General features: G+C 36.6%; 1 protein-coding gene across 1 annotated transcript in view; it reads right to left on the bottom strand.

Annotated features, from left to right (window-relative positions):
• Positions 1-25,850, bottom strand: part of gfra2b (GDNF family receptor alpha 2b) — a 50,028-nt gene extending 24,178 nt beyond the window's left edge. Inside the window, exons 1-3 of the mRNA XM_079600287.1 lie at positions 25,036-25,850; positions 22,713-23,027; positions 9,640-9,717 (exon numbers count right to left, since the gene is read on the bottom strand). Of these exons, the coding sequence (XP_079456413.1) occupies positions 9,640-9,717; positions 22,713-23,027; positions 25,036-25,087 (445 nt within the window). The 5' untranslated portion in view covers positions 25,088-25,850. The remainder of the gene's footprint in view (positions 1-9,639; positions 9,718-22,712; positions 23,028-25,035) is intronic.
• Between the last annotated feature and the right edge of the window lie 294 nt (positions 25,851-26,144).

The following is a 26,144-nucleotide window of genomic DNA, read 5'->3' as shown; positions in this document are numbered from 1 at the left end:
GTAAATCCCGACAGTAGTTTAACTCATAAAGAAGGTTTGTGTTAGTAAATCTGGCCCGTAGCCTTTTAAATGTGTTAAAGGAGTAATTACATAATTGTTTTGTGATTAAGCTATAGTATTTGTGCATTTATATAAATGTAGTCAGGCTACTGTTTTTCATACAAATACCATAGAAACCATATAATAAAAATTTTGAGCTGCTATATTTGTGGTTTTAACTGGTTATCATGATCTAAATGTATGGAAGATCAATGGTTAATTTTAATAAAACAGTCAGAATATTTAAAATTGTAAAAAGGAGGTTGTTACACAGGATGCTACTGTTTTCGTTAACACAAATTTGCTTCTGCATTCTAACTCAAGCTACTAGGTCTACTACTGTCAACTCAATACTGTCAAATGTGCATTTCTAAGAGACAAAACGTGTAATATTATTAATATTGCAGCCTGCTCTGCAAACTGGGCTGAAGATACGCATCATCAAATTCAGGCAACACAAATATGCTTCATGATTTGAAACCATATCACCGGTTAGTGCATGCAGAAACTACGAAATCATTTTTCTATTAAGACTTTAAGGAAGAACGCCTGGAAAAGTGTAAAGAATGCAAAAATAAGTAAAGTCTTCGTCAATAAATATTAGTTTAAAACCACAATTAATGATCTGTTTTCAACAACTTTCACTTAAGAGCAAAAATGCCTTATAACTTGAAATAAATAAAGATTTGACATTTCTCATTATAATTATCGATATCACCTGATATGAAAAACTTTATTGTGATAATTGTTTTGGGCCATATCTCCCAGCCCTAATCTGTAATATTATAAATGTCTTTACTGTCTCTTTTAATTAATTTAATGCATTCTTACTGAGTCCAAGTATTCATTTCTGAAAAAAAAAAGAAAAAAAGACAGCCATTCCAAAAAATCTGCGTTTTCTGACTAAATACTTCCCGCTCAACATAATGACAGAGCAACTGCCTTAAGGGGAAAACGGGAACGCTAACGGATATCCTCCAGCTCTTATAGACTTCCTTAGATCTCCTGATCATGTTGACTTTGAATTTTTTAAAGGACTAAATTTGAGATTCTTACATAGACTCTCTCTTTTTTCTACGTCTATATCCTTACTATCATACATGTGAAACTGTCTTTTCTATTATGCATCATCCTCAAAAAAAAAAAAAAAAAAAAAAGGTCAGTAAAATCTGATTATCATGCATCCGGCACCTGGCTAAAATAAAAATTAATCCATGCTTCTCAGAATCCTTCCTTGCTTTCAAATCCGCTGGCAATCGCAGAGCATAAATGCTCTTTCAACATCACTCCCATCTTAGCTGGCTGTTCCACAGTAATCAATTGGAAACACTCATCGAAAACATCCTTTAATGTTGCACTGCTCTCTCTAGTGTGGCTATTTTTTTTTTTCTTCAAAAAAGTCCCTTTCTATTATCCTCTTATCTCCCCTTCCTGTCTTGAGAATCTATCATACCCGGGTTCAATGGCAATTCTTCGGTTTAAAGAACCAAGCAGATGTGAGCGGTCATCTGTTCATTGACAAATGAACACGAGAGCCATGTAACAAGATGGCTGATTATTTTTATGTTACGAGTGCTTTTTCCAGTCTTGCTTTTGAAGCAGAACGTGTGCTTGGAGGTGTGTTGTTTTGGTCCTGATATTCATCTTATCTCATGTCGAAGGGAAAGGGGTCTCTAACAAATCCTCAAGGAGAGCCAGCTTTACGGGAGCTTCGCCAGAGAGGGAAGGGATTTATGGAGGAAAAATATTTGATTTTGTTTTGGCTTCAGCTCTGAGTGGAGAACATCTGCTGATTTTCGACTGCATCTTGCACATCTGCATTTGAATCACCTTTTACACTGTAGATTGAAGGAACATATTTGGTTCCTAGTCATATTTGGGGGAGTGTAAACATGTACAATTTTGTTTATAAGTCGATTTTGGGATCATAAATCTAGCATGATCTGAATCAGCTGGTTCTCTTGTGTATTTTGATATCATCTGCACAAGCTTTTTAATAACCTACATGTTAAAAACAAGCAAAAATCATGTCAGCGCACTTTCCAAAGTTCTCTTTGCAATCTTACATTGTCGGTGATGCTTTCTTAAAGGGGACATATTATGTTCCTTTTTACGATTTAATATAAGTCCCAGAATGTGTCTGTAAAAGTTTCAGCTCAAAATACCCCACTGATCATTTATTATAGCATGCCCTTATTGGCCTTTTTTGGATGGAAGCAAAATCACGTCGTTTTCGTGTTTGTATCTTTAAATGCAAATGAGCTGCTGCTCTCCGCCCCCTTTCAGTGGCTCAGATGCTGGAGACTCTACTGTTCATTATTACAGCCAACAACAGAACAGTTATATTGCTTATGTAGTTTAGATATTTCATCACTATTGCTCTAGCCAGGATATAAACAGACTGTGAACTGTGCGGCTCACATTTAGGGCGGGATCTATGCTAATAGATTGTCACCAGTCGTGGGCGGGGCTTGCCCTACTGTGACATCACATTAGGATGAAAATTGGGACAGCTCTTTTTGAGACACTGTTTCTGATTTACTGTAGGTATTATAAAAATGGAGTGGGTGGATTTTTACCATTATAAGATGGTTGTTTACACAAACTGGACATTCATGTTCAAACACCATGTAAAAGTGAATTTTGCATAATAGGTTCCCTTTAATGTCAATTTGCTCAAATAGAATAAATTTGTGTATATTTCCACTTGAAAATGAGAAGTACACGCAAATCAATGCAATAAATGCGGCTAACATTTCTGTATAGACTTGCCTTAAGGCAGTTGTTTAAGTGTGTACTAGTAATTTGAGTACTTATTCACGTGTTACATGCATTTTGTATCGCCGTATACAACAGGCATTTAAGAAGTAAGGCACAATCTATGTGCATTATGCAAATATCCGAGGATCAGTGCGGCCCTGTGTATTCAGGTCACTTAGTAGATTATTAATACAAACACCATCTTGTGCTTGTTGGTCCATGTATTTAGTCTTTTTTTATTCTTGCAGAAAGCTATTTAGAGGGTTCAGATTCCATTTCACAAACCTGTAAATGAGTGTTTCTTCAATAACAAGCATATTTATGCCCCAGGGGTTGGCTTTTATTAAAACAAACACCTTTTTTAATTTTTTTGTTATATGAAAGTCACATTAAGATTGTCTTAGAAACATTTCACTGGGATTTTCTTTTATATCTTTGCTACTTCTAAATGCTTTCTATGCATAGACTCAGACTTTCAATCTTAAAATATATATTTTTAAAATAATAATATTAAGAAGAATCACAGAATTTTATTTAGTAATAATATTTAAAAGTATGATCATCTAAACAAAGAGAAATAAACCAACCATTTTCATATCACTTTTATTTTAGTATTATGTATACTATGATAGTATTTGAATTAGCTATTATTTCAGTTTTCATTTTAGTTTAAGTTTTTAGTAATTTTGTCACATGAATATTGTCATTTATAATAGTTTTTGTTTCATATGTATTATCTGAAAAATAATTAATATTGTTACACAATTTAAAACACCTTCACCTTTTATTTGGAGAAGTTAGCATGCTACAATTTTAAGTGTCACTGCACAACCGAACCTACACATCCTAGCATAAATGCTCCTGATAAATTATTTGTTGTTAACAATTATTTACGTTCACAAACCTCTGTTAATTTTAATAGGAAATAATGCATAGTTTGGCATGGCAGAAAGCGTGCAAAGAGCGCTCCCTTTATAATCACTAAAAAATATGTCACTCTTCTTAGCTCATTGCGATCTGACAAAGTTCTGTTATAATAAATGAGGCTGACTGCACAATGAATTTCTAATTTGCATAATGTCTACACTTTCTTTGTTATAATGAAAGGATTTGCGAGTGTGCAGAACTCAGAATACACTCACCTCTCAAAACAAAAGAGTTTATGTTCAGTTCTAACTTGGCACTGATTGGCCCCTCTGATTGGCCATTGCATTCAAGAAATCCTATGTTTTTCATTGGCTACATTGCTCAACTCTGCAAAAACACGTTGAAAATAGAAACTTTTGATGCTCTCCAGTGCGCAAAAACCGGTGTTTCGCCCATATGCTATTTTTACTGAGAAAACTGATCCTAGGTCAGCAATTATGGCCTGTTGTCCCTCCTAAAAGCAATCAGAAGCAGCATCAGGCAGTGGTTTAAGTGTACAAAACTGACCATCATGAGGTGCTAACTGCTTGTCACTGGGGCAGTACCTTTCAAAGGACAAATTTTTACCATATTTAGAGGTACATTATGGTACCATAGCACTTCAAGGCTCAATTTAGTCAGCTCAAACAGTAGAGCATTGGCGCTTGCAACACCAAGGTCATGGTTCGATTCCCAGGGAAAGCAAGAACTGAGCACTGATAAGAATGTAAAAATGTGTACCTTGAAATGCAATGCAATGTAAGTCGCTTTGGATAAAAGCGTCTGACAAATGCATAAATGTAAATATTTGCCTTTAAAATGGACAAACTGTACGGGTACCAATATGTATCCATTATAAAGGGTACACCAGGTGATGTACCATTGAGGGTACTGCCCCAGTGACAAGTCGTTGTACCTCTAAAGGTACAATTTTGGAGGTATTTTACAATAGGTTTAGATATAGGCAAAAAAATTAAACTTTAATTTTCTCACAATATACATTGCACATCCCTAATTTCTCAAATAGTCTGAAAACGGTTAGTTCGAGGATTCAGTCTCTCTAAACCCCTCCTTTCTCTGATTGGTCAGACGGCCCAGCTTTCTGTGATTGGTCTACCGCTAATAGAGTGTGTCAGAAACAAAACACCTTTTACCATATCTAAATTTCAGCTCCGCATCCTCAGTGTCTGATACACAGTGATACGAATGATGGCGTCATTTTTACTTTATTGATGTCATCTGGCATTTTGTAATGTTTACATTACAATCAAAAAACACAAATTAAATTATACAGTAGGCCTAGACTATAGGCTATTTACTTGTGATTTAGCTGCAATCATGTAAAAACGTCAAACGCGGTAGGCTACTTTATTATTATAAAGTAGTCTAACACTTGACATAAACTTACTATTATCATATTACCATAATAGTTCAGTAGACTATGCAGTATGCAGTAGCCTAATATTTGTATGAAATCGTGAAACATTACGATTGGGGGGTATATTTACGACAGTGCAAGTATTCCACAGCGACTTGTTTGACAAAAACACAATTTCTACTAGTGTTGTCAAAAAGTACCGACTTCGGTACCAAGTCGGTACTGACATTTTAAAAATATTACGCTTTGAGCGGAATCATAAACACCTCTGATTGGTCATTGTGTTCATGAGCTCATCGGATATGTCTATGATTGGCTACAATGATCCACGCACGGGAGCGTTTGAGAGCACACGGAAGTGTTTGAAAGTGTTTTGAAAGCAGGAGCGTTTGAAAGCAAAAGCAGGCGTCTATCAGCGCCAGTGGATCGATCCGCTGATAGACGCCTGCTTTCAAACGCTCCCGTGCGTATCTTTGTAATCGCTCGCTGAAGAGCGTTATTGATGTATATTTACAACATGTTTTTGAAGCGCTGATCGTTGTAGCCAATCACAGACATATTTGATGAGCGCGTGACAGTGGCCGGCCATTCCGAGGTGTTTACGATTCTGCTCAACAGCGCTCAAAGCGTCACATTTTTAAAATTTCAGTACCGACTTGGTACCGAAGTCGGTACTTTTAACAAAACACTAATTTCTACATAGTGTAACTTTAAGTAGGTGTGTAAAAGGAAGTGAGACTGGAATTGCTGATCAGTCGTTTTGACAGCTGAGACTCTTTTCGAATGCAATAACTTTATTTGTAGTGCAGTTTGATCTTTAAAACGATGCAAGCCATTTACATTCACAAACAGCTATAGTACACACTGCATGAAAGGTAAACTAGAGGCACTTTAGAATGTAATTTCCATCACAGAGTATTTCTCAAACAAATGTTAAAGGGGGGGTAAAATACTTAGTTTCAGTCAATCTCATGTTAATCTTGAGTACCTATAGAGTAATAGTGCGTCCTTCATATCTCCAAAAAGTCTTTAGTTTCATCATATTTATAAAATAAAAATACAGCTTTCCGATTCTATCCGGAAAAAGCCGAGGTCCTTGATTCTGGGCGTGGGCGGAGCTATAGAGTCAAGCGGGAGCGCGTGATACCGTTGTACTTACATGAATGGGGTGTTTTATCACTGGGACCGCGCCAGGTTTTAATTGCAACCGGTTTGCAAATCCAGCGACGGCCTGGGCCTTGTTAATAAAACATTCGTCACTGAAATGACCAGAACACAAAACCGCACTTGCCGAACTCCTTTGCTGTCCCGGAAATACAAACTGCATCCACTGTTCCAGTAACACTGGGTTCTTTGGGAAGCTGAACAAGGTAAACTTCCCTCCCTCACATCCCAAAACACACTTTTTTGGAGACATTCTTGACATCAACCATTCCTATTTAGCGCTGCTGATGATGATTTCCGGTAGTAGCGCGTCGATGAGCGCGGTCTTTCTCTCCTCTGGTCGACGTGTGCGTGAACGCGCTTTTCCGAGAGCAATGCTCATATAAGGAGTTCCACTCTGGTCTACGTCATTAGATCTACGATAGAAAAAAAACAGCCGAAACGTGTTGCAACCCGGAAGTATGATTTTCAGCACAGAAATTCTCTGTTATTCGTTCAAAATAACTTTTCAAACTTTGGCCATTATTAGCATGAGAATCCATCTCTTTAACACTGTAAACAACTCTGAATACATGAAACACCATTGTACCCCCCCTTTAACTGTCGAAGAAGCTCCCGAAATAGTATATGTATTCAAGTAATTGACTGTGAAACTCTGAAACAAGGTTTTAGATTTACATTTGACCATGTGCATTTACTGTGCGGTAATATAAAACGACAGCACAGCAAAACAGGTGTAAGACAAATACTGCAGAAATAATTGAAACTGCCACACTTCTCACAAAATATGTCCTTGCCTATAACATATGAAAATATAACACTTCCTCCTAGTGCATTTACTACCTTAAATGTCTCTGACACACCAAATAATTTTCGTTATGATTGCATATGTTGCTACCGTGTGCCTGGATGTGGCTCTAAAACACCTGCAGCCCGCAGAGATGGCTTTTCAGATGGCATCCTAGTCGCTCTTATATAAGGCTACAGATTACCTCTGCTGTGATTGAAAATATGAGAAACGTAAACAGTCACATAAGGACTTGGAAACAAAAATCGTTTTTTTTTTTAGTGGCTGTGTGCTGATAGCTTTTGTTAAAAGCCATCAGCGAGACTGCAGCATGCGTTTTATTCTCTATAGATGTATTCTCTCTCTGTTTACCTTTTCACCTGAACTGGTTGCTGCCTCCCAACAAACCATATCCCAATAGCCCCAGCATGTCATCGTGTTGCTGGTTTGTAAGAAAATGTAATCCATATGGAGGCGACAATGAATAAGAAAGGCAAAACGTATGAATCATAGAAGCTGCTATTCAATGGCGTTCTCAAAGCTGCAATTATGATTAAAACAGAGTAATTTCGTTCTCGTCGGTGGTCTTCTTGAATGGCCATCATGACTAATACACATAGTCCCATTTACATTGTTTAAGATGAATTGAGGCTGTGCTTTAGTGATAGATGGCGACTGCTGTGTAATTACTGTATAGCACAGAATTTTCCTTGATAAGAATACATTAGTTGTTGGAAAGCATTTGAATAATACTTTTTGTGTGTTTTTTTTAATTACTTGGAAATATGTTTTTATAAAGATTTGTATTGTTAAAGAAAAGTGATCGCTTTAATCAAAAGCATGTTACACTGGGTAGTATATATCCTTCATTTTATGAAGTAAAGAATGTGTTTATGTCGCGATTTTGAACTGATTTGACGTGTTTCATTTTGAGACTTTCATATTGAGTCATTTACTGTATAATAAGTTATGGCTGGATTTTGCTTTGATAAACCTATAAAACAGAAATTACATCTATAAATATAAATTTTGTGGCTGTCAAAAAATTAATAGAAATAATGAATCTATTTTTTCATTGTAATTAATGGCTAACACATTCATGTACTTGAAATGCAGTGATATTTTAGTGCTATTATTTTTTTATTACCTTTTTTATATATTTTTTTTTTTTTATTTTCACGTTAATTTTATTATTTTATTATTCATTTTTAGTAATTTATTTGTGCTTTAGTCGGTTTACTAGTTTAAATATATATATATTTTGCACTTTGTGGGCTACAGCTCAAGGCCCTGGATTAGAAAACAGCAGGTATAGCGGAAAAAGAAAATCCTCCGCTATACCTTTAAATATATATATATATTTAAAGGTATAGCGGAGGATTTTCTTTTTCCGGGTGGGTAGCTTATACTATTGGTCCACCTAAGTGTCAATCATTCTGGTGATATGTTTACGTAAGGCCGTTCACACGCTGGCGTGCGCTAAAAGCACAGGTTGGGCTTCCCACTGATGCCGCAGTCGTGAAGATTCAACTAGACAGGTAAAGTTTGTCATGCTATTTGGAGAAATCCATTTAAAATCACTGCTAGTAGGCGTTCCCTCTCGGGAGCAAATAGAGTGTTGCGCATGTGCATTTTTAAAAAAAATTGGAGAGGGCGGGTCTTTTCTGAAATTAGGAAAGATCCTATACACATATAGATACATGCATACATATACATACATACATACATACATACATACACATATACCAGTGTATATATATATATATATATATATATATACATACATATATGGTGGCCATGAATAAAGAATTTGGTCACACTACTTATTATTTGTTCCCTCGTTTTACTGTGTTGTGGCCACATTGAACTAATTTATTCCCTTATTTTGATTTAATAAAGGAACACATTTTTACAATGTGGCCATGTTTACTAATACGAGGGAACTAATTATTATATTGTGCGCACAATTTACTTAAAATGAAGGAACGAATTAGTAAAATGTGTCGACGTATATGTAAATTGTGGAGGGAACAAATTCTTAATTCATGGCCATGATGTACATACTTTTTTCCCCCCGCATGGCTCCGTTAGTTTTGGTTTTAGTTACCCTGAGCCACAGTATTTATTTAGGCTATTTAAAAAGTTAATCATTGTAATAATGTGTATGATAATTTAATTTAAATGTAATATTAATGACAATAATACGAGTTAGGAACAAAAATCTAACTTTTGCTAACTAAAAGACAGTAGCTATCCTTGAGCCTTGCTATAGTGTCACACTCCATTTCAATCATTTCAAATTCACAATTTTGATCCAGAAAAGACTTGGCAGTGTGGACAATGGACATTGACACGCTGATATGCAAGCAATAGTTCTTTTCACTGTTGACTGAATAAAACTGGAGACTGGATAAAAGCTAACAATTTTGATCATGCTGGTTGTGCTAATAACATCACACTGCAAACTGAATGTCTATAGAAATCAATTGATCACACTTAAATCGTCTGAGAATGTGTATGAACATAAAGGACAGCGCTGACCTTGAACAGGGAAACTGGGCTTTCTTTAACAACATTGAAAAGCTCATAAGATATCTTAACTTACCAGAAATAATGGATGCAAGTCGAAACTCATCAGAGAGATGCATTGGTTCATATGGGGACGTCTCATACAGTTCTTCACCTTGAAAATAATAAAAAGCATAGAAATATTAGATATTAACATTATTTGGGTTTTACAAGAATATAATATTTTGGTTAGGACACAGCATACAGGTTAGTTAATTAATTGGTCTTTTTAGGAATACATCTACATCTAGCAAGAATTGGATAGATACTTTAAAATTATACTTTCAAATGGCTTGACTCTTATAAATTCTCTGAACAATTACAGCTCAGCAGTCTTTTGTCCAGATTTGTACGAGCCAACAATCACAAATTAGCTCCCTGGTGTTGCATTCCATCCGCTGTGTCCAGAAAAATCTGCTGTTTTCTAATCCAGGGCCTTGAGCTGTAGCCCACAAAGTGCAACAAATCTGCTAACTGGTCCCAGTAGAGGTGCCAATATAACAATGAAAGCTGTGACACTAGACCTTCAACAGACTGATGGGAAGCTCTCAAATGAAGACTTCCAGCTGTCCAGCTCCTTGACATTTTCCTTCGAGATCCAGGGGCTGGATTCACAAAAGTCTTCTTAAGGAAGAAGTTAAGAACATTCTTAAGCTAATTTATAAGAGGTGCAATTCTTGAAGAACTTATCAAATATTTTCTTAAGAAATATTTTTTTTTTTAAATAATTTTATCCCTTAAAAACTCACCAAAATGAGATATTTAAAGGTTTTTTCTTGTGAATTTTTTTTTTTTGTATCCCTGCCTTAAAATAAATTGAGTGTAACTCTACACCCTTGCTTCATTTAGTATACGTGGGTCTATGAATATGCAAAGTATCCTGCCTCCACTCACCACACCAGCTCAGAGATCTACTCGGTCAACTGTACTGTAGTAAACACCGCACAATGGCTGCATTAATGGCTGCTTTAATTCAGCCATATATGTTTGAACCAGGAGCTGGTTCAGAAGAAGAAGTGGAAAAGTGAATTATACAAGGGTGATCTACAAGTCGATATATCAGAATGGTAATGTGTTTTTATGCATCACTCTCTAAAATGCCGGACAAATAACAGTAATTAACATGATTAGCCTTTGGCTTGACTACGTTATCAACAGCTAACAATTCATTGCTAATGTTACATGAACCATGTGCCATCTCAGAGTCTGCCAGCTGCCTTCTAAAAATATGTGTCCCTACAAACGCTTTGAACAAATGGAGAAGTGGGGAAAGGCATTTAGTCCATCATAACATCATAATACATCCCATACATTCACCCGCTACATTGCTATATGTTCCCCGTTTTTCATATCAACAGAAAAATATACCAGAATAACCTGCCTTCTCTTTAAACTCCCCTGGTTCAGAACATAGTTAATGATATGCTAAAGCCCGCCGGCACGTTGACGCGATTGGTCACAAGGTAGTTTGTGACGTAAGAAACACCTGCGATTTTAAACCGCGTTCTGAGATTGTCTTTGGTTCACTGCAGTTTTAAGGAGAAAAAACGCCGCAATGGTGTTGACATGAATTTGCACATGGTTTGTCTTAAAGCATATTAAAAACACAACATAAACATAAAAACAACATTAAAAACTTGATTTTCAGTTTTCACCACAGGGGGACTGGGGGAAATTGAGTATTGAAAGGTGGATATTGCTAAAGACTCATGGAATGAAAAACACCTCAAAGCGCGTCTTTTCCACTGCTGCAGATTACCATAGATATCATAATACTCGTGCAGACTATTTTTCTTGGAATTGGCTTGACGGGAGTTAATCACTCAGAGTCATATTTTTAATGCACTTTCAAGTTAAAATCGTTCTTTTAAAAGAGCCTGTTTTAAGATGTAGCAGTCTTTCTTCCCATTCATTTACTCATCCGTCTTTCATGCACTTTCTCCAGAGTGAATGCGTCCTGTGTCTAGCTCTAGCTAGAGGGAACGCTTCAAGTAGACTGAAGAGACACAAATAAATCATTTGTGAGTATAGAGTACTCGTCCACATTTATGGTACTAGTAATGTGTATTGTAGCAAGTGTTATGTTGTAATGCTTAATATTTGAAACAAACCAATAATTGGCCAACTTTTGCGTATTTAAGACGGGTTGGAGGTTACCTCAACTTTAAGAAGGTATTTACAATGATTTTTAAGAACATCGGGTCTCATTCACTAATAATTGTGTGGATTATTTCGTATTTGTATGCACAGGAGAACCTCTCACAAAAAAAAAAAAAAATATATATATATATATATAGGCCTATATAATGTATAACTTTCTTTCTGCTGTAGAACGTAAAAGAAGATATTTTGAAAAAGGTTGGTAACCAAACAATTTCAGTTAACATTACCGTCAGTTACCATTTTCCAGTAGAGGTTAATTTTTATTTTTTCAAAGATAGATAAAGATGAAGGTCACAGTCAGAGATCCAGATATAAATAATGACTCTGTGGTATGCATTGGGTAGGTTTAGGTGCCATGTGCCGGTTAGAGCTCCACACTGAAGCCATGTGTGCTACCGTCACCCTATGATGGTTCTTAACATCATCAGCCCAGCCTGAGCTTCCCTATTCCCAGCCCAATGAGCTCAGAGGGCCTTTTGGTCTCCGCAGTGTCTTTGTGTCCACCCCAAATGTACTTCTGGCTGGGAATTCTTTTATGGGATCATCCTGGATCAAGAATTTATCTGCTGTGTCACTGTAGCTCTCTGCTCTCCGCCTCCCAGCTCTGCTGCTGTGTGGCCACCTTTATGTTCTGTTCCTCAATGAGTTAATCCTGCACACACAGCCTTAATCTCTGCCATACCAGCCCCGCAGTGCCTGCTTGGGGGAAATATTGCAAAAGTTCCAGAGGGGAACTGCTAGTGGCATAAAATAAGTGGACACATAAATCTCGGGATAGAGGCATTTGTCCCCCCGTCACATTTGTGGAGTGTACTAGGCATGTATTTAGCATAAATTAGGTGAGTGTAATCTTCAAAACTTGATCCTTCGGAGAGTTTTCAGCAGGGCATTAGAGAGCAGATGCTGACATGATAAATGCAAAAGAGCAGTTATTGGCCGGGAGTTACTCTAGTAAGCAGATTTAACAATGCAGAGAACACAAACATCCACTGACATCGTCCTTGCCGCTGACTTTGTCCCCTGCACTGTTAAAAATGCTGTGACTTGAAGAGTTTAACAGATGGAGAGCGTTCCCAAGATACCGAAATTAGACTCGCTTTTGGATGCTGGAAAGATTTCAAATGTGCAAACTGCCGTAGAAATGACTGTTGTGTTCATGCGTGAATTGTCTTGTAACTACTATTTTGTAAAGGAAGTCTGAACTTGTGTAATGTAAGAATAGAAGTGATGAGTAAACCAGATGGATGAAGTTCGCTACTCCTGTCTCGTGTGCGAACTCCTGACAGATGCCATAATGACCTTTCAGGGTTTTACTCTGTTTTTTATGGCACTAATGAGGAGTTTATAATAAATTCACTAAATTGGATTGAATAAAGAGATAAAACGGCATTCATTCATTAAAATCTACTGAGTAGCCACATTAAAATTATGTCATGATTGGCTGACGGTAAAACCGTCAGTTCTTATGATCACAAACCCTTGTTACTGTCCAAAGCTATGACGTCAAAGACATCAGACCTAAAAATATAACTACATTTGATGTTTTGAACAGTCAATCAAGATTTGAACAAATCAAGAACTGCTCAGTACACTCTTCTTTATTTGCATTGGTTGTTCTATGAAAAAACTTCAACATCCACGGAAACTTTCCATTGCATTAAAGGTTCATTACAACGGACAAAGGTTCTTTAGATTATTAAAATGTTCTTCACACTGAGAAAATAAAAAAGGTTCTTTTAAGAATTGAAAGGATTTTTGGAGAACCAAAATTGTTCTTCTATTGAATCTGTACAAAAATAACCTTTTAGAACCTTTACATTTATGAGTGTATAATATAATAATATAATATAATATAATATAATATAATATAATATTATATAATATAATATAATATAATATTGATTGGAAAAAGCATGTGGTCACAGTACATTGCTGTTTTGAATGGAAGTAAATGGAGAAAGATATGCTAACTGCCAAACCTTGACCTCTTAGAAAAACAACCTGATTTACCCTTCTGTGTTCTCCAGTCATTTCTATAGTTCTATTATACACATTGGGGGAGGATTCAACAAGGGCTGTGGGTTTTCATAGTAACCGGAGCTGAATATTAAGTTGGCTTGGATGGATACAAGTCACCAGACATGAGTCGAAAAGGCTACCCAACTTGATTAAAACTTGCACTGTCTTTGTGCCACCAATTTTAATTACCTCAGACAATAATGTTGGCATAATTTCTAATTAACCTCTCCATCGTAAGAAATGCACTTGGTGCTTTCTTCTTGTAAGCTGGGGCCTTTGTTGGAGAAACATCTTCAATGGCATATTTCAGACTCAATCGGGGAGCCCGACTTTCAGATAAAGACTGTCCCCATCTCTGGATTTGAACAGCCTATGTCTTCTCCTCATAGGGGCAGAGATGTAACAGCATTGAAGAATCCTCTCATCAGCTGTATTTATCCTCCACTCGCATAAAACTTTAACTGTGAAGATGTGTAGAACTGTTTTCTCCAACCACAGCCTGATCCGTGAGGCTCAAAAACCCCTTCATCAACACCAGACCAGAAACGTGTTTCTTTTACCATATATATTTTCTATTAATGATTTACTTTGAAATCTTTTTTTTGGGGGGGGAAATTGTAATATATTTTATTAAATTGGTTTGATTTAATAGATTTTATTAAACTGATTACATTTGATTCGTTCAAATTAAACATTATAATTAAATGTATGCATTTTTTAAATTGATTTCAAACGAATTCATGAGAGAAAAGGAAAAAATATTAAAAATATAAATTTCCCTTGAGAAAATTTTCAGATGGAATAAATCTTATAAATACCGGTACTGATGCATAGATGAAAAGTCCAAATGAATAGGAGCGTAACTATTTGATACATGTGTTGAGATTTATGGTCCAGTGGTCCCATATTTGTATACGGGAACATTTAGTGTGTCAGTTCTTACACTAACTCATCTGTCTAATAAGAGCTCTTAAGTAAACTGCAGTTTGTGATGTTACTTTCAGAATATACATGTGTGATGCTTTAACTTATTATAAGCAACACGATTCTATTATACTCCCTCATGGCATTTAAAAAAAAAAAGTTTCCCTGCTAGGATTTTTAGAAAAAGGATCCATTAGTCAGATCCATTATTGAGAAGCACCAGGACCTGATTGAATAAAACATTTCGAGCTTTTAAAACCTCGCGATGAATAATTACTGCTCACTGCGATTAGATTTTATGCAAAAAAGACAAAGTTACATTTAGGCTGACTCGTATTTATGGACTGAAACAATCTAACCAGCTTATACATTCGCAGGTGGGTGTATTCAGTGAGAGAAGGACGTCTGTCACAAACAGCAAAGTGGGGTCTCTGTGGTGTTGAGTTTAAGTGTGTGTGCTTATATGAGCCTGATCTATTATTATCACTATCAGAACTGGTTCAGTCTAGCTGAGCATGGCTCTGTCACTGCGTTTCTTTTCTCTTGCCACCCCCAGATATGAACCAAACCAGTCAGCAGTAATCAGAACAACAACAATGCTGTGCAAACCGGGGGCTTTAGGGGATGCTTTTGAAATTGCTTTCTTCTTTTAAAATCAATTATACCACACAAATTCCCTGCTTGAACAAATAAATAAAGGATGACTTGCAATGCCGAAGTGAAATCATTTGCGTTCATGCGTAATGTATGCACTGAGTATGTTCGGATAAAACGTGCAATATCAACATTTTGACTGCATCTATATTTGCGATTTTAGAGATGCACAACTCTTTACTAAACTTCCAAAGGCTCTTTGAGACTGAAGAACTTTTGTGAGTTTCATACTCAGACTTAATCTCATAGCAAAACTCTCATATCAGCAAATGAGAAGAAACTTTGTCCAAGGAGAAACATAAAAATGAATTTGTAAAAGAAGCCACGCTTTGTAGGGCTGAATTTAATTAATTGGGATGCGAGCCGTGCTGGTTTTATATCCCGGACGAGCCCCCAATTTATTACCTTCCTGTCTTTTGATCAACAATCTTTTATTATGTTCTTTTTATCATGTCTTATGGTTTTATAAAGTGTCGAGGGTCACAACAATTGACCTAAATGCCATTTAAAGTTATTTAACTTTGCACATTTAAATTTGCATAGGGGGGTGAGTAAGTGAATATTCAAGGCAGAGTAAAATGCTCAAGGTTGGCTCGATGAGAAATGGTTTGTTATGGTAAGATTTATTATGAGAATATATCCAAAGAGTCTGGAGACAGTTATTATCTTATTTTCATGAGGAGGTAGGGCTTACGTTTCCCCCATGTTGTGCCTGGTGGGAATCAAAGGATGCAATTAGCAAACAAAGAACAATTGCCTGATACATTGCCTCTACGGAACAAAGTAAATCTGTTGTGGAGTCTAAGCAGATTCATTAATCCACAAATACCAAATGACTTGGCAACAGAGGGCCCAGTTTTGCTTCACGATTTGTCAGGTGCACAATAGCTAATGAATTCTGCCCTTTTCCCATCCTCATATCAACATGCTTGTTTAATTAAAGCTTCCAGAGAGGGTGGACTACACTGATATTTGATTAAGCATGCTGTTTGAAACATGCACCTCCATTGCAATGAAATCCTGGACTATCTGGCGGACTTCGCTAATTATCTTCAATCAATTTAGCTTCTAAAACGTCGCTTGGTTAATACTAATCTTCTGATAAGCTGAAGGAATGTAATTACAGAATCAGCATAAGTAAAGCTGGAAAATTCATAATGGTGGTCTATTTTTTATATATATATTTATTTGTTAACTCATTGACTGCTGAAACGGTGTCGCTCATGCATCATTATCATTCACAGGGAATGTTACAAAAATTAGTGCTTTACTGGGACATTATGACAAAATGTCAATATTTTGATTACCAATGTAATTATGAGCTGGAGTACTTGTGAATGCAGACACTCTAATGGAACGCATGCGGGACTATGTTTAGTTAACAGGAACCCATTTACTTCAGTAATCTGACACAGGATATTTAATGAGGAAAAAATGCAGGGTGGGACTTGATTATATCAATGGGCATTTGCTTGAATTATGAATGCTGCGTTACATAGCGTGGAACAGTATTATTTTTGCATGTCAGTGGTATGTCATGTTTTAGCACACTAACTGCTGTATTTCTGATCTGAAAAGGTGATAACCAGGGCCGGATTAAGAATTCAGAGGTCCTTGGGCACAATGTCTTGTAGACCCCCCACCCCCAGGCAGGCCCAATGTAGTTCGTTCAAGGACATTTTAATTTGGCATTAACAGTTTTACTGACTTAAAACAAACTTTGTTGTACTATGCTGGAGTGAAAATCATAAATTATCGTTCTCTCCCATAGGATTTTGTAAAACCATGTTGGGTGGACCTTTGTCCCTCTAGGGGGGTTCAGGGGCATGCTCCCCTGCAAGAATTTTTTTTAACATTTTAAGGTTAAATCAATCTAGTGCACTTTGAGAGCTCTAAAATAAGAGCTTCAACCCATGAACTGTGCACATTGAACAAAGAAAAAACATTGACTGTATATTTTTAGTTATGATATAGAGTATTATCACTGGTGTTTTAGGATGCAAAACAATTATAATAATAATATAAAATCCTACAACATAAAAACATAAAATGACGTAAAATCCATATAGCCTATAAATACTGTATAAATGAAAATGAATATTTCAAAGGTATATTTTGCATTACACTATAGTATAGGAAAATTACAATACTTTTGTCTTAATTTTCTCACTTGCCAGAAATAAACCCTTGAGCTATTGTTTTGGAGAAAACAGATCACCATGCTGATCGCGTGAGAAAAGTGCACACTTTTCTTTAAATCACGCAGCACAAACAGACTGCCTATCGGCTACTTAATTAAATATAAATATTAATGTTTTATAAAGGCACAAAGCCATATCACGGTTTCATTTTTATATTTTGTTGGCAAAATATAACGCGAGAGAGTCGAGACCTTTGTTAGGCAACTGCTTTTTCATCTTCCCACTGATTTCAAATTTCAGAGCGTCAAGTCACATGAGTCGACGTGACAGCTCGCTCTTGCTCGCTGCACAGGAAGCTACAGACACAATTTTTTGACATGATTTAACATAATATTTTGATCAAACGGGTTGCAAAAATCTGCATATAATTAGGAAAGTGAGGACTGCGTTTATGATCTAACATAATATTTGACGGTGCCCAGGGCCCCTTAGATGTCCTGTGCCCCTGGGCAAGTGACCAGTTGCCCTAATGGTTAATCCGGCCCTGGTGATAACAGTGTAAAGCTTGTGCCACAAATGTAACAAGAACAGCTGTTCAAATTCTCACTATTTTGAAAATATATAAAAGCTATGAATGAAATAGTAATTATTTCAAAACCTTTTCCATAATAATCTATTTGTACTATAAAAGAGAGTTATTTGGTTGAGTTTTCATCCTACATATTTCTAAATGCTTCTAAATGCAATGTATACATTGTAAGCACAACAGTCTGCTATTGGCTTGTATTAAGTATCAGTTTGAGTCCTGTATTTCAGATGTACTTGCAGACTTAGTTATGCCAGGGGACATTCTGAGTTGTTTTATTTAAAGTCTAGTCCTCTTAATTTAATCTCCTAATTAACATGGACAGCTATGATAAAAATTAGCATGGGCTCAGGCTGAGGTCATAAGCCACATATTTGACTGTAATTGCATAATTGCCCCTAGTGTTCAATGACAGTGATACGGGCAAACTGCATGCAAGCAAAAATTTGCTTTTAAAATTGTCAAAAAAGCAAGCCAGCTGGGAGGAATAACTAGGTTTGGTGTGATTACATCCCCTATTACACAGTGTTCTTATGATGTAGTGCAATTTATATTTAGGCACATATATGTGCGTTGTCAGTAAGAAGTTCCTCATCCTCACTAATGCTACTTTTATTTGATCAGAAATACAGTAAAAACAGTAATATTGTGAAATATTGTTACAATTGTAAATATTGTATTTATATATAATAACATATTTATGTTATTTATTCCTATATGTCATTTTATTCCTTGCATAACTGAATTTACTCGTCTTCAGTGTCACATGATCCTTCAGAAATCAGTCTAATATGCTGATTTGATGTTAAATAAATATTTCGGATTAATATGAGTGTTGAAAATAGTTCTTAGGATTGTTTTATGAATAGAAAGTTAAAAAAAACAGCATTTATGTGAAATTTATTTGTATTTAATACAATGGAAAAGTCTTTGCAACCTTGCTGAATAAAATTATTAATTTCTTCTTTTTTTTTTTATCTCGCTTACCCCAGTCTTAAAACCATAATGTATTTGTATGCATGTGGTGTACATTATTATGTATATTTAGTGTTCAAACTGTTTTATTATTATTATTATATTAGGCAAAAGTAATGTTTTTATCAGACAGACACAACTGCACACTGCATGTTCTTTTTCCAGCTTATATTAAAAAGTGCAGTCCCGAAAATGCAGTGCTTTTTCCATAAAAAAGATGCATAATTATCAAATAATTTAGAATAATTATAACAGCCATTATCTTTCCATTAGCACAAAGCAATCATTACGCTTTGAAATAATCACCTAAATGTTTCTTATTAATGTATTCATTAGTGTTCCTCCGGCTAAAATGTACTTCAATAAATCCAAATAGCAAATATTTAGTTTGTTATCTGCATTATCGAGTAAAAAACATTGTTTTAGGCTCACCGTGGCTTAGAATACAATGTTTTCAGCTAAACACATCTTGTTTAAGGGCTCTGCTCCCGATGTTTGGCCTCACAAATCCTGCAGGTTTCATAAATCCCGGTCAACGGGAGATTTTAGTTCAGACGGAGAGCTTCATGTAAATTGCAAAGCACAACCAGTCCTGTGTTTCTAAATCTGGAGCAGACGTCCCAAGCATCCTAGTTGGCAGTGTCTGTTGGTGATTTTCTGAATGCCACAACATGCCTGTCTGTGTTATGGATCAGACTGACTATTGCCCACGCTGCGAGGGCTTTGACTTGGCAAGATGGAGGCGAAGGGGTTACGCTCCAACAGAGCGCAGAGTCGTTTTAGCGAGAACTCTGGCTTTCTGATTTCTTTGGCAAACCCTCAAACGTCTCACGGTCTTGCCGCGACTTCAGCTCCTGTATCTCTCCTATACTCTTGAAAATAAAGATTCTTTATTAGCATCTATGGCTCCACATTTAACATCCATGGAACCTTTCCATTGCCCAAACGGTTCTTTATAGTGGAAAAACTTCAGATTATACAAATGTTCTTCACGCTAATAAAAAAATTGGTTCTTTTAAGAACTGTACTGGAACCTTTATTTAAATGAGTGAACACTACCGGTCAAAAGATTAGAATTAAACGTACTAAATGTAACACTAAATGTTACTAAATTTAACACTAAATGAAATGTTTTGGAAAGTGTCTTACTCTCGCCAAGGCTGTATTTATGTAATCATAAATAAAGTAAAACTGTAGTTTTGCGAAATGCTCTTACAATTTAAAATGACTGTTTTCTATTTTAAAATGCAACTTATTCTTGTGATGGTAAAAACTAATTTTCAGCTGCCACCATTCCTCCAATCTTCAGTGTCACATGATCCTTGATAATAGTAAGAAATGTTTCTTTGGCATCAAGATTTCTGAAGGATCATGTGACTGAAGTATGGAGTAGTGATTCTGAATATTCAGATTTGCCATCACAGGAATAATTATTTTTTTTTGTATATTAAAATACAGGTTCTTTTAAATTGTAATGACATTTCCCAATATTACTGTTTTACTGTATTTTTGATCAAATAAATGCAGCCTTGGTGAGTGTAAGAGACTTCCTTCAAAAAATGTAAACAATCTTTTTTTTTTTTTTTTTATAAATAATTTTTAACGGTAGTAAAGTGCCCATGCTAACCTTTTTTTCTACTCTTTTCTTTCTGCATCATAACGCAGCATGACCAATATTTGACCTGTTTTGTTTTGTTTTGTTTTATGGAGGCCGGTTTCTAAAGAAACCGAAAATCCATTCCATTCAAACCGAATGGCAGACAGATGAACCTTTGATGGGGCCACTCTTAGTTTGGATGATTATTGAGGGTGCTCGTTGGGCCAATTGTGTAGCGTCGGTGGATTTGATAGAGTTCTGTCGAGGTGCAATCATTGCGTGGTCCCTCTGGGTTCAGATTCAGAGCAACCTGTGTTTTTCCAGAGCTCAATGAAATGGCTGTAGTAGATTGAAGAGCAAAATCACAAGAAAAGAAAAAAAAAACACCATAATGAGGGCTGGTGCTGTCCAAAGTAGGACACGAAACTGGGTCCAGCCATTTTCAAGCGTTTGAGCGACATCAATAGAGAAATTCCCAAAGAACAAATTATTTGTTATGTAAGTATTGCGTATAAACTTCTGGAACATCCAAACAAGTTCTTGCTAATTGTTAATACCCTGTATGAACACATTCATCTACGCTAACATGTCTGTTGGATCACTTATTATTCTCCGTTTCCTCTAATGTGACGGTTGGAATGTGGCACATTTGCATGGCATTAACTTTCTGCGGTACCTAATCTGTTAGTACACAGCTTCTGATGAAAGGAAGCTGTGTGATTTTTATTTTATTTTCCCCCTTACCTCAGCAGGCAGTAAGCAGGCCCAGCAGTCCACAATGCCTCATTGAAATGCCAGACTTGAGAGGGGCAGTTGCTTTAAAAGGCTCTCTGATTACTCGCATCAATAGGACCCTATTTGTTGTGGCTCCCGCAGCAACTGCCAAAGCAGATGGGTTATAATTCAGGCCGATTTGCACTGCTTAAATCCTATAATGATTCCCCAACACTCCCAAAGGCAAACGCTAACTGCCATCTCAGAGGTCTGGATGCTTCCGTGATGGACTGACTGTAAAGAGAGCAGGTACGCGTTGACTTACTGTGAAATCTGGCTAATTGTCAGATCCGCACATCGACGCCATCATATATCTACGCTACAGTTCTCCCCTGCGCCAAATAAAAAAAAACAAATCGCCTATAATGCAGCACTTGGAAGAGCAACTCACATTAGTGGCATTATTATGCCATTATTTGTTTACAGGGTTCTACCATGACCAATTCGATGCTCTATTTTTTAAACATCAAATGTCACTTAAAGGTACAGTTTACCCAAAATGAAAATTCGGGTATAATTTATTCACTCTCATGCCGTTGCAAACCTGTGTGATTTTCTTTCTTCTGCTGAACACAAAACAAGATAATTTGAAGAAAAAAATGTCCATACAGTGAAAGTCAATGGGATCCAACTTTTCTTTTGGACCCCATTGGCTTTCATTGTATGGACAAAAACATTCTTCAAAATGTCATCGTTTTTTTTTTTCACAGCAGTTTTATTTCAGCACTGTTTATATATTGTAATACATTTTATTAATATTTTAAATGTAGTTAATTATTATTATTATTATTTTTTTAATTTTGCTGTTTTGATATTTTTTAAGTCATTTCATTTCTTAAATATTACTGTTTATTTTATTTCAGTTTTAGTTCAGTTTTCATTTTTATTTCCAATTAGTAACGTTTTTACAACTTAAACTTTGTATTCTAATATTTATGTTTTATTTAAAATTTGTTTCAATTTTAGAAAATGTTTTTAATTGTAGTTTTAGTCTAAGATAGCCCTGTTTGGAACGACATGAGCATGAGTAACTGATGACCCAACGTAAATTTTTGGGTGAGCTGTCCCTTTAAAGCCGAAGTGTGTCACCAAAGGGATAGTCCCGCCCCCAAACTCACCCCATTGGTTGAGCCATTGTTTTGGGCCTGTCGGGATGCTCAAACAAACAGCACCACAGTTTTTACACTTTTCCCAGAAATCAACCTACTAATATGGCTTATGTATAGCTGTCTCTATATGGGATGGGATAGAAAAATACTTTAGGATCAAAAATGTACCTTCATTGAGACCCATATGAATACTCCAGTAGCTCTGCAGACATTGTAGCTCCCTCTTCATGCCCCTCTTGCAGCGGCAGTCATACAGCGGGCTGTCCTGCAGCACCTCAAGGGCGGCTTGACACTCCCTGTTGGCCAGCATGGTAGTCCTGTCACGACCTACCAGGCACTGGCGCATGATGCGAAAGCGTGAGCTGCACTGTGAGTTTTGGTTGCACAGCTCACTGGCCCTCAGGCAGTCCATGGGGGCTCTCCAGCCATGAGTTCCCAGCCCTGACAAGGCAGAATGGCTGGCCATGGAAAGTACCACCTCATCTGTGGGAAGGGCGTGAAAGAAGTTTTTATTTATTTATTCGTTTTTGTAATGACTTCATTTGGAAAAGAACAAAACTAGTCATATTTATTCAGTTGTCGTGAAAATAGAGTCCCAACCATTTTTTTCCCCACAGTGACATTGAGGTTGAAAGCATTAAACCCTAAGTAAAGCGACCCCTGTTGACAGGGTAAGGAACTGCTTCAATTGGCACTAAATTGAATTACTTGACAAAACTGGATATGGGAGCTTTAAGTTATGTTGAAGGCATGTCAAACACAATCCATCTTACTTTCAAAAAAAAAAAAAGCATGACTCTGCTCTTTCCCGTGTGCTGTTATGGAGTCATGTGATGTGGGTGTGTCTGTTGAAAAAAATCTGTTTGATGTGTCCTATAGCAGCCCCGCCCCTTTTCAGCGCTGCTCTCGTTATATTCTGTTTTCCAGTTTGTATTTCCACAGCATGAAGGTAAGATCTTACGGATCAATGAATGAACCACTCCTTTTAAAAAAGTTGTTTATCTGGCATATAAGGTCTATATTTAAGAAGAAAACATTTAAAGTGTACAATATGTATACAGTCTACCTGAATATGTATGTAAAAAATCCTCGGTGTATAAAAGTAATTTTATTATATAAGTGGTTGTATCTGCCTCCCCTTGTGTTCAGCACCATGGACAGTTCCCCTGTAGTACTGTAGTGTCACGCCCGCAGTACATGCAAATCTCTGTGCTTTCCCCCCAAAAGCATCATTATCTGATTAGCACGTAAAACGTTTACAGGTTATAAGAGACAAATGCACACCTAAAAAAATATTTGGATCATTTACAACGTCTGCGAATCCCACATGCTAGGCCTAAATTTAGCTGCTAGTATAATGTGTACTACGACGGAGTCGGACAACAAGCCACAGCTTTATGTAGGCTTACTTTAAAGCATAAATGTACAACTAATGATAATTAATGGGGCACAATCTGTTGAGGTTCGCTTTGCGTAAGTGTCTTTGTGGTCCTATCTTCAACGCTATTTTATAAATTGCTGTTTTGGTTATAGCTGAGATGAATGTTTAATAAATTATGTACAATAGCCTATTTATGTAGGCTATTTATTTCTCCAGGGTGCTGTTTGGTAGACCACCAATCCAAACTGAAAGTGCTTGAACAGTGTAGGCTGTTGCTGTGGTTACCTCAAGCGAACGCGATTTATGTTTTACATTTTTTTATTTGGCGGCAGGTAAAAACGTAATTTTGGGATTGCTTTTTTTTTTTTTCACTGAAAAGTATTCAGGCTATGCACTTTTTATTTATGTATCCCGACCCCACTACCTGATCCTATTATGAACCCTGGACTAAAAAACAAAATGTATTAGATAGCCAAAATGAATAAACGAAGGAACAAACAAATAAGGGAATAAATAAACCAGCAAACAAATAAGGGAATAAATAAACAAGCAAGCGTTTATTTCGCACAGCCTTTATTAATGTTTATAAACTTCACATGAATAGCCCATATTCGAAACAAAAGCAACCTTTAAATAAAATCAGAAATGTTTCAGCGTCAGCATTTTCACGCTATTAAGTTTTGACATGGTCTTAGTTCAGCACCTTTGGACCTGACAGCTCCCGTAACAATGCCCTAAAGTTAACGAGCAATTTACTGCTAGTTGGGAAACGCGTTTCTGCATCGTAATATATAGATTGCGTTGCAACATTATCGGGATAGTAAACACAGCCTTTCTAATGTTACACAGTTCATTTAATCTTTATCTTTCCTCTGACTGAGTTATGTTGTAGCCTATGAGACTAAGTATAAAAGACTGCCAGCATGAAAGAAGAGTGAGTTTATTCTGTAAACTGTAAACCGTCATCTACTTTACCCCGGCAGTTAAACCATATTACACTCTCTCAATATGATAAATGATTGTCTGCGTGGGGTTTTCATCATTCGTTCATTCTCTCGGGTTATTACTTTTTGTCTCTTGTGTCATTTATGAAACATTAGATGTACTTACCCAGTAAAAACAGGACGCTCAGAATATTCAGTAAAATCATGATAGATCCCATTCGAACTACCAGTGAGGTATTACGATCCCAGGTTCCGTTAATGTTCGCAGACAAATCCAATGGTTATTTAACGGACGTCCTTTTCAAACCTCAGGTTCATTTCCAACAGTCAGTCGCTGGTTAAAATAGCGTCAGAATTAGTTTAAACCTTACAATTCCAGGACTTGGATATTTCCTTTTGGGGGCTTTTGAGAAGTGAGTGAGTAAAAAAACTAATTGACGTTTATTTGATGAAACTGTTCAACATATCCTTTCCACAAGAGCGTCGAAGCATTCCTCTAGTTTGCGAAGAAAAGGTAGCACGAGCCAGCGTTTTAGTCCGCGTTTCCAAATGTGAATAACACTTGACTATACGAACGTTAGATAATCTTTAAAAACTTTTATTTCATAGATGTTATGATACAAACGACAAAACTTCGAACGGCAAATAAGTCGGTTTTGTCTGTCATATGACCGGTCATTCCTGTATCGTACAAACGCATGTTTTAAGCACGTTCAAACTGAAGTTGGTTGTTTGCGTGAACTAAAAATCTCTCCGGACTCCTGTGAGTAGCAATGAATCTTCCTCGCTGGATAACCTCGACTAAGCTGGACAACCTTGACTTTCATCAGCAAATCCGTATGTGTCCACCAGCGTGCCTGTGGCTTTAGAACTGCCTTAGTTTTTCCGAGTCGGTGATAATGAAGAAAACAAACAGGAAAAAGGGCACTTCCAGTTCCACTTATCTTCTGTTTTCTGTGGCGCATGCAAACGCTTTCTCCCACGAAACTGAAGTTACACGTCCGACCCTCGGGGCTCTGTCTCTCTTCACGTCAGAGAGGACGCAATGAAAACATATCACCGCATGAATCTGACCGCTTCTCACTGGCTGAGTGCACAAGGGCATCGACGCACCACAGCACAGTCATGTCTGAGATGACCTTGTACTACACAAATATGACTTGTTGGCACTCTTGTTTGGATTTGTTTCTCCTCCATCATTGGATTAGCTTACTTCCCTCACATTTACAATTGTAATTATATAATATATATATATATATATATATATATATATAT

This window comes from Phoxinus phoxinus (genome assembly GCF_949152265.1).
Source record: "Phoxinus phoxinus genome assembly, chromosome: 23".
NCBI lineage: Eukaryota > Metazoa > Chordata > Actinopteri > Cypriniformes > Leuciscidae > Phoxinus > Phoxinus phoxinus.
Note: the sequence above shows the minus strand (reverse complement) of the source record. Positions and strands in the feature narration are given on the sequence as shown.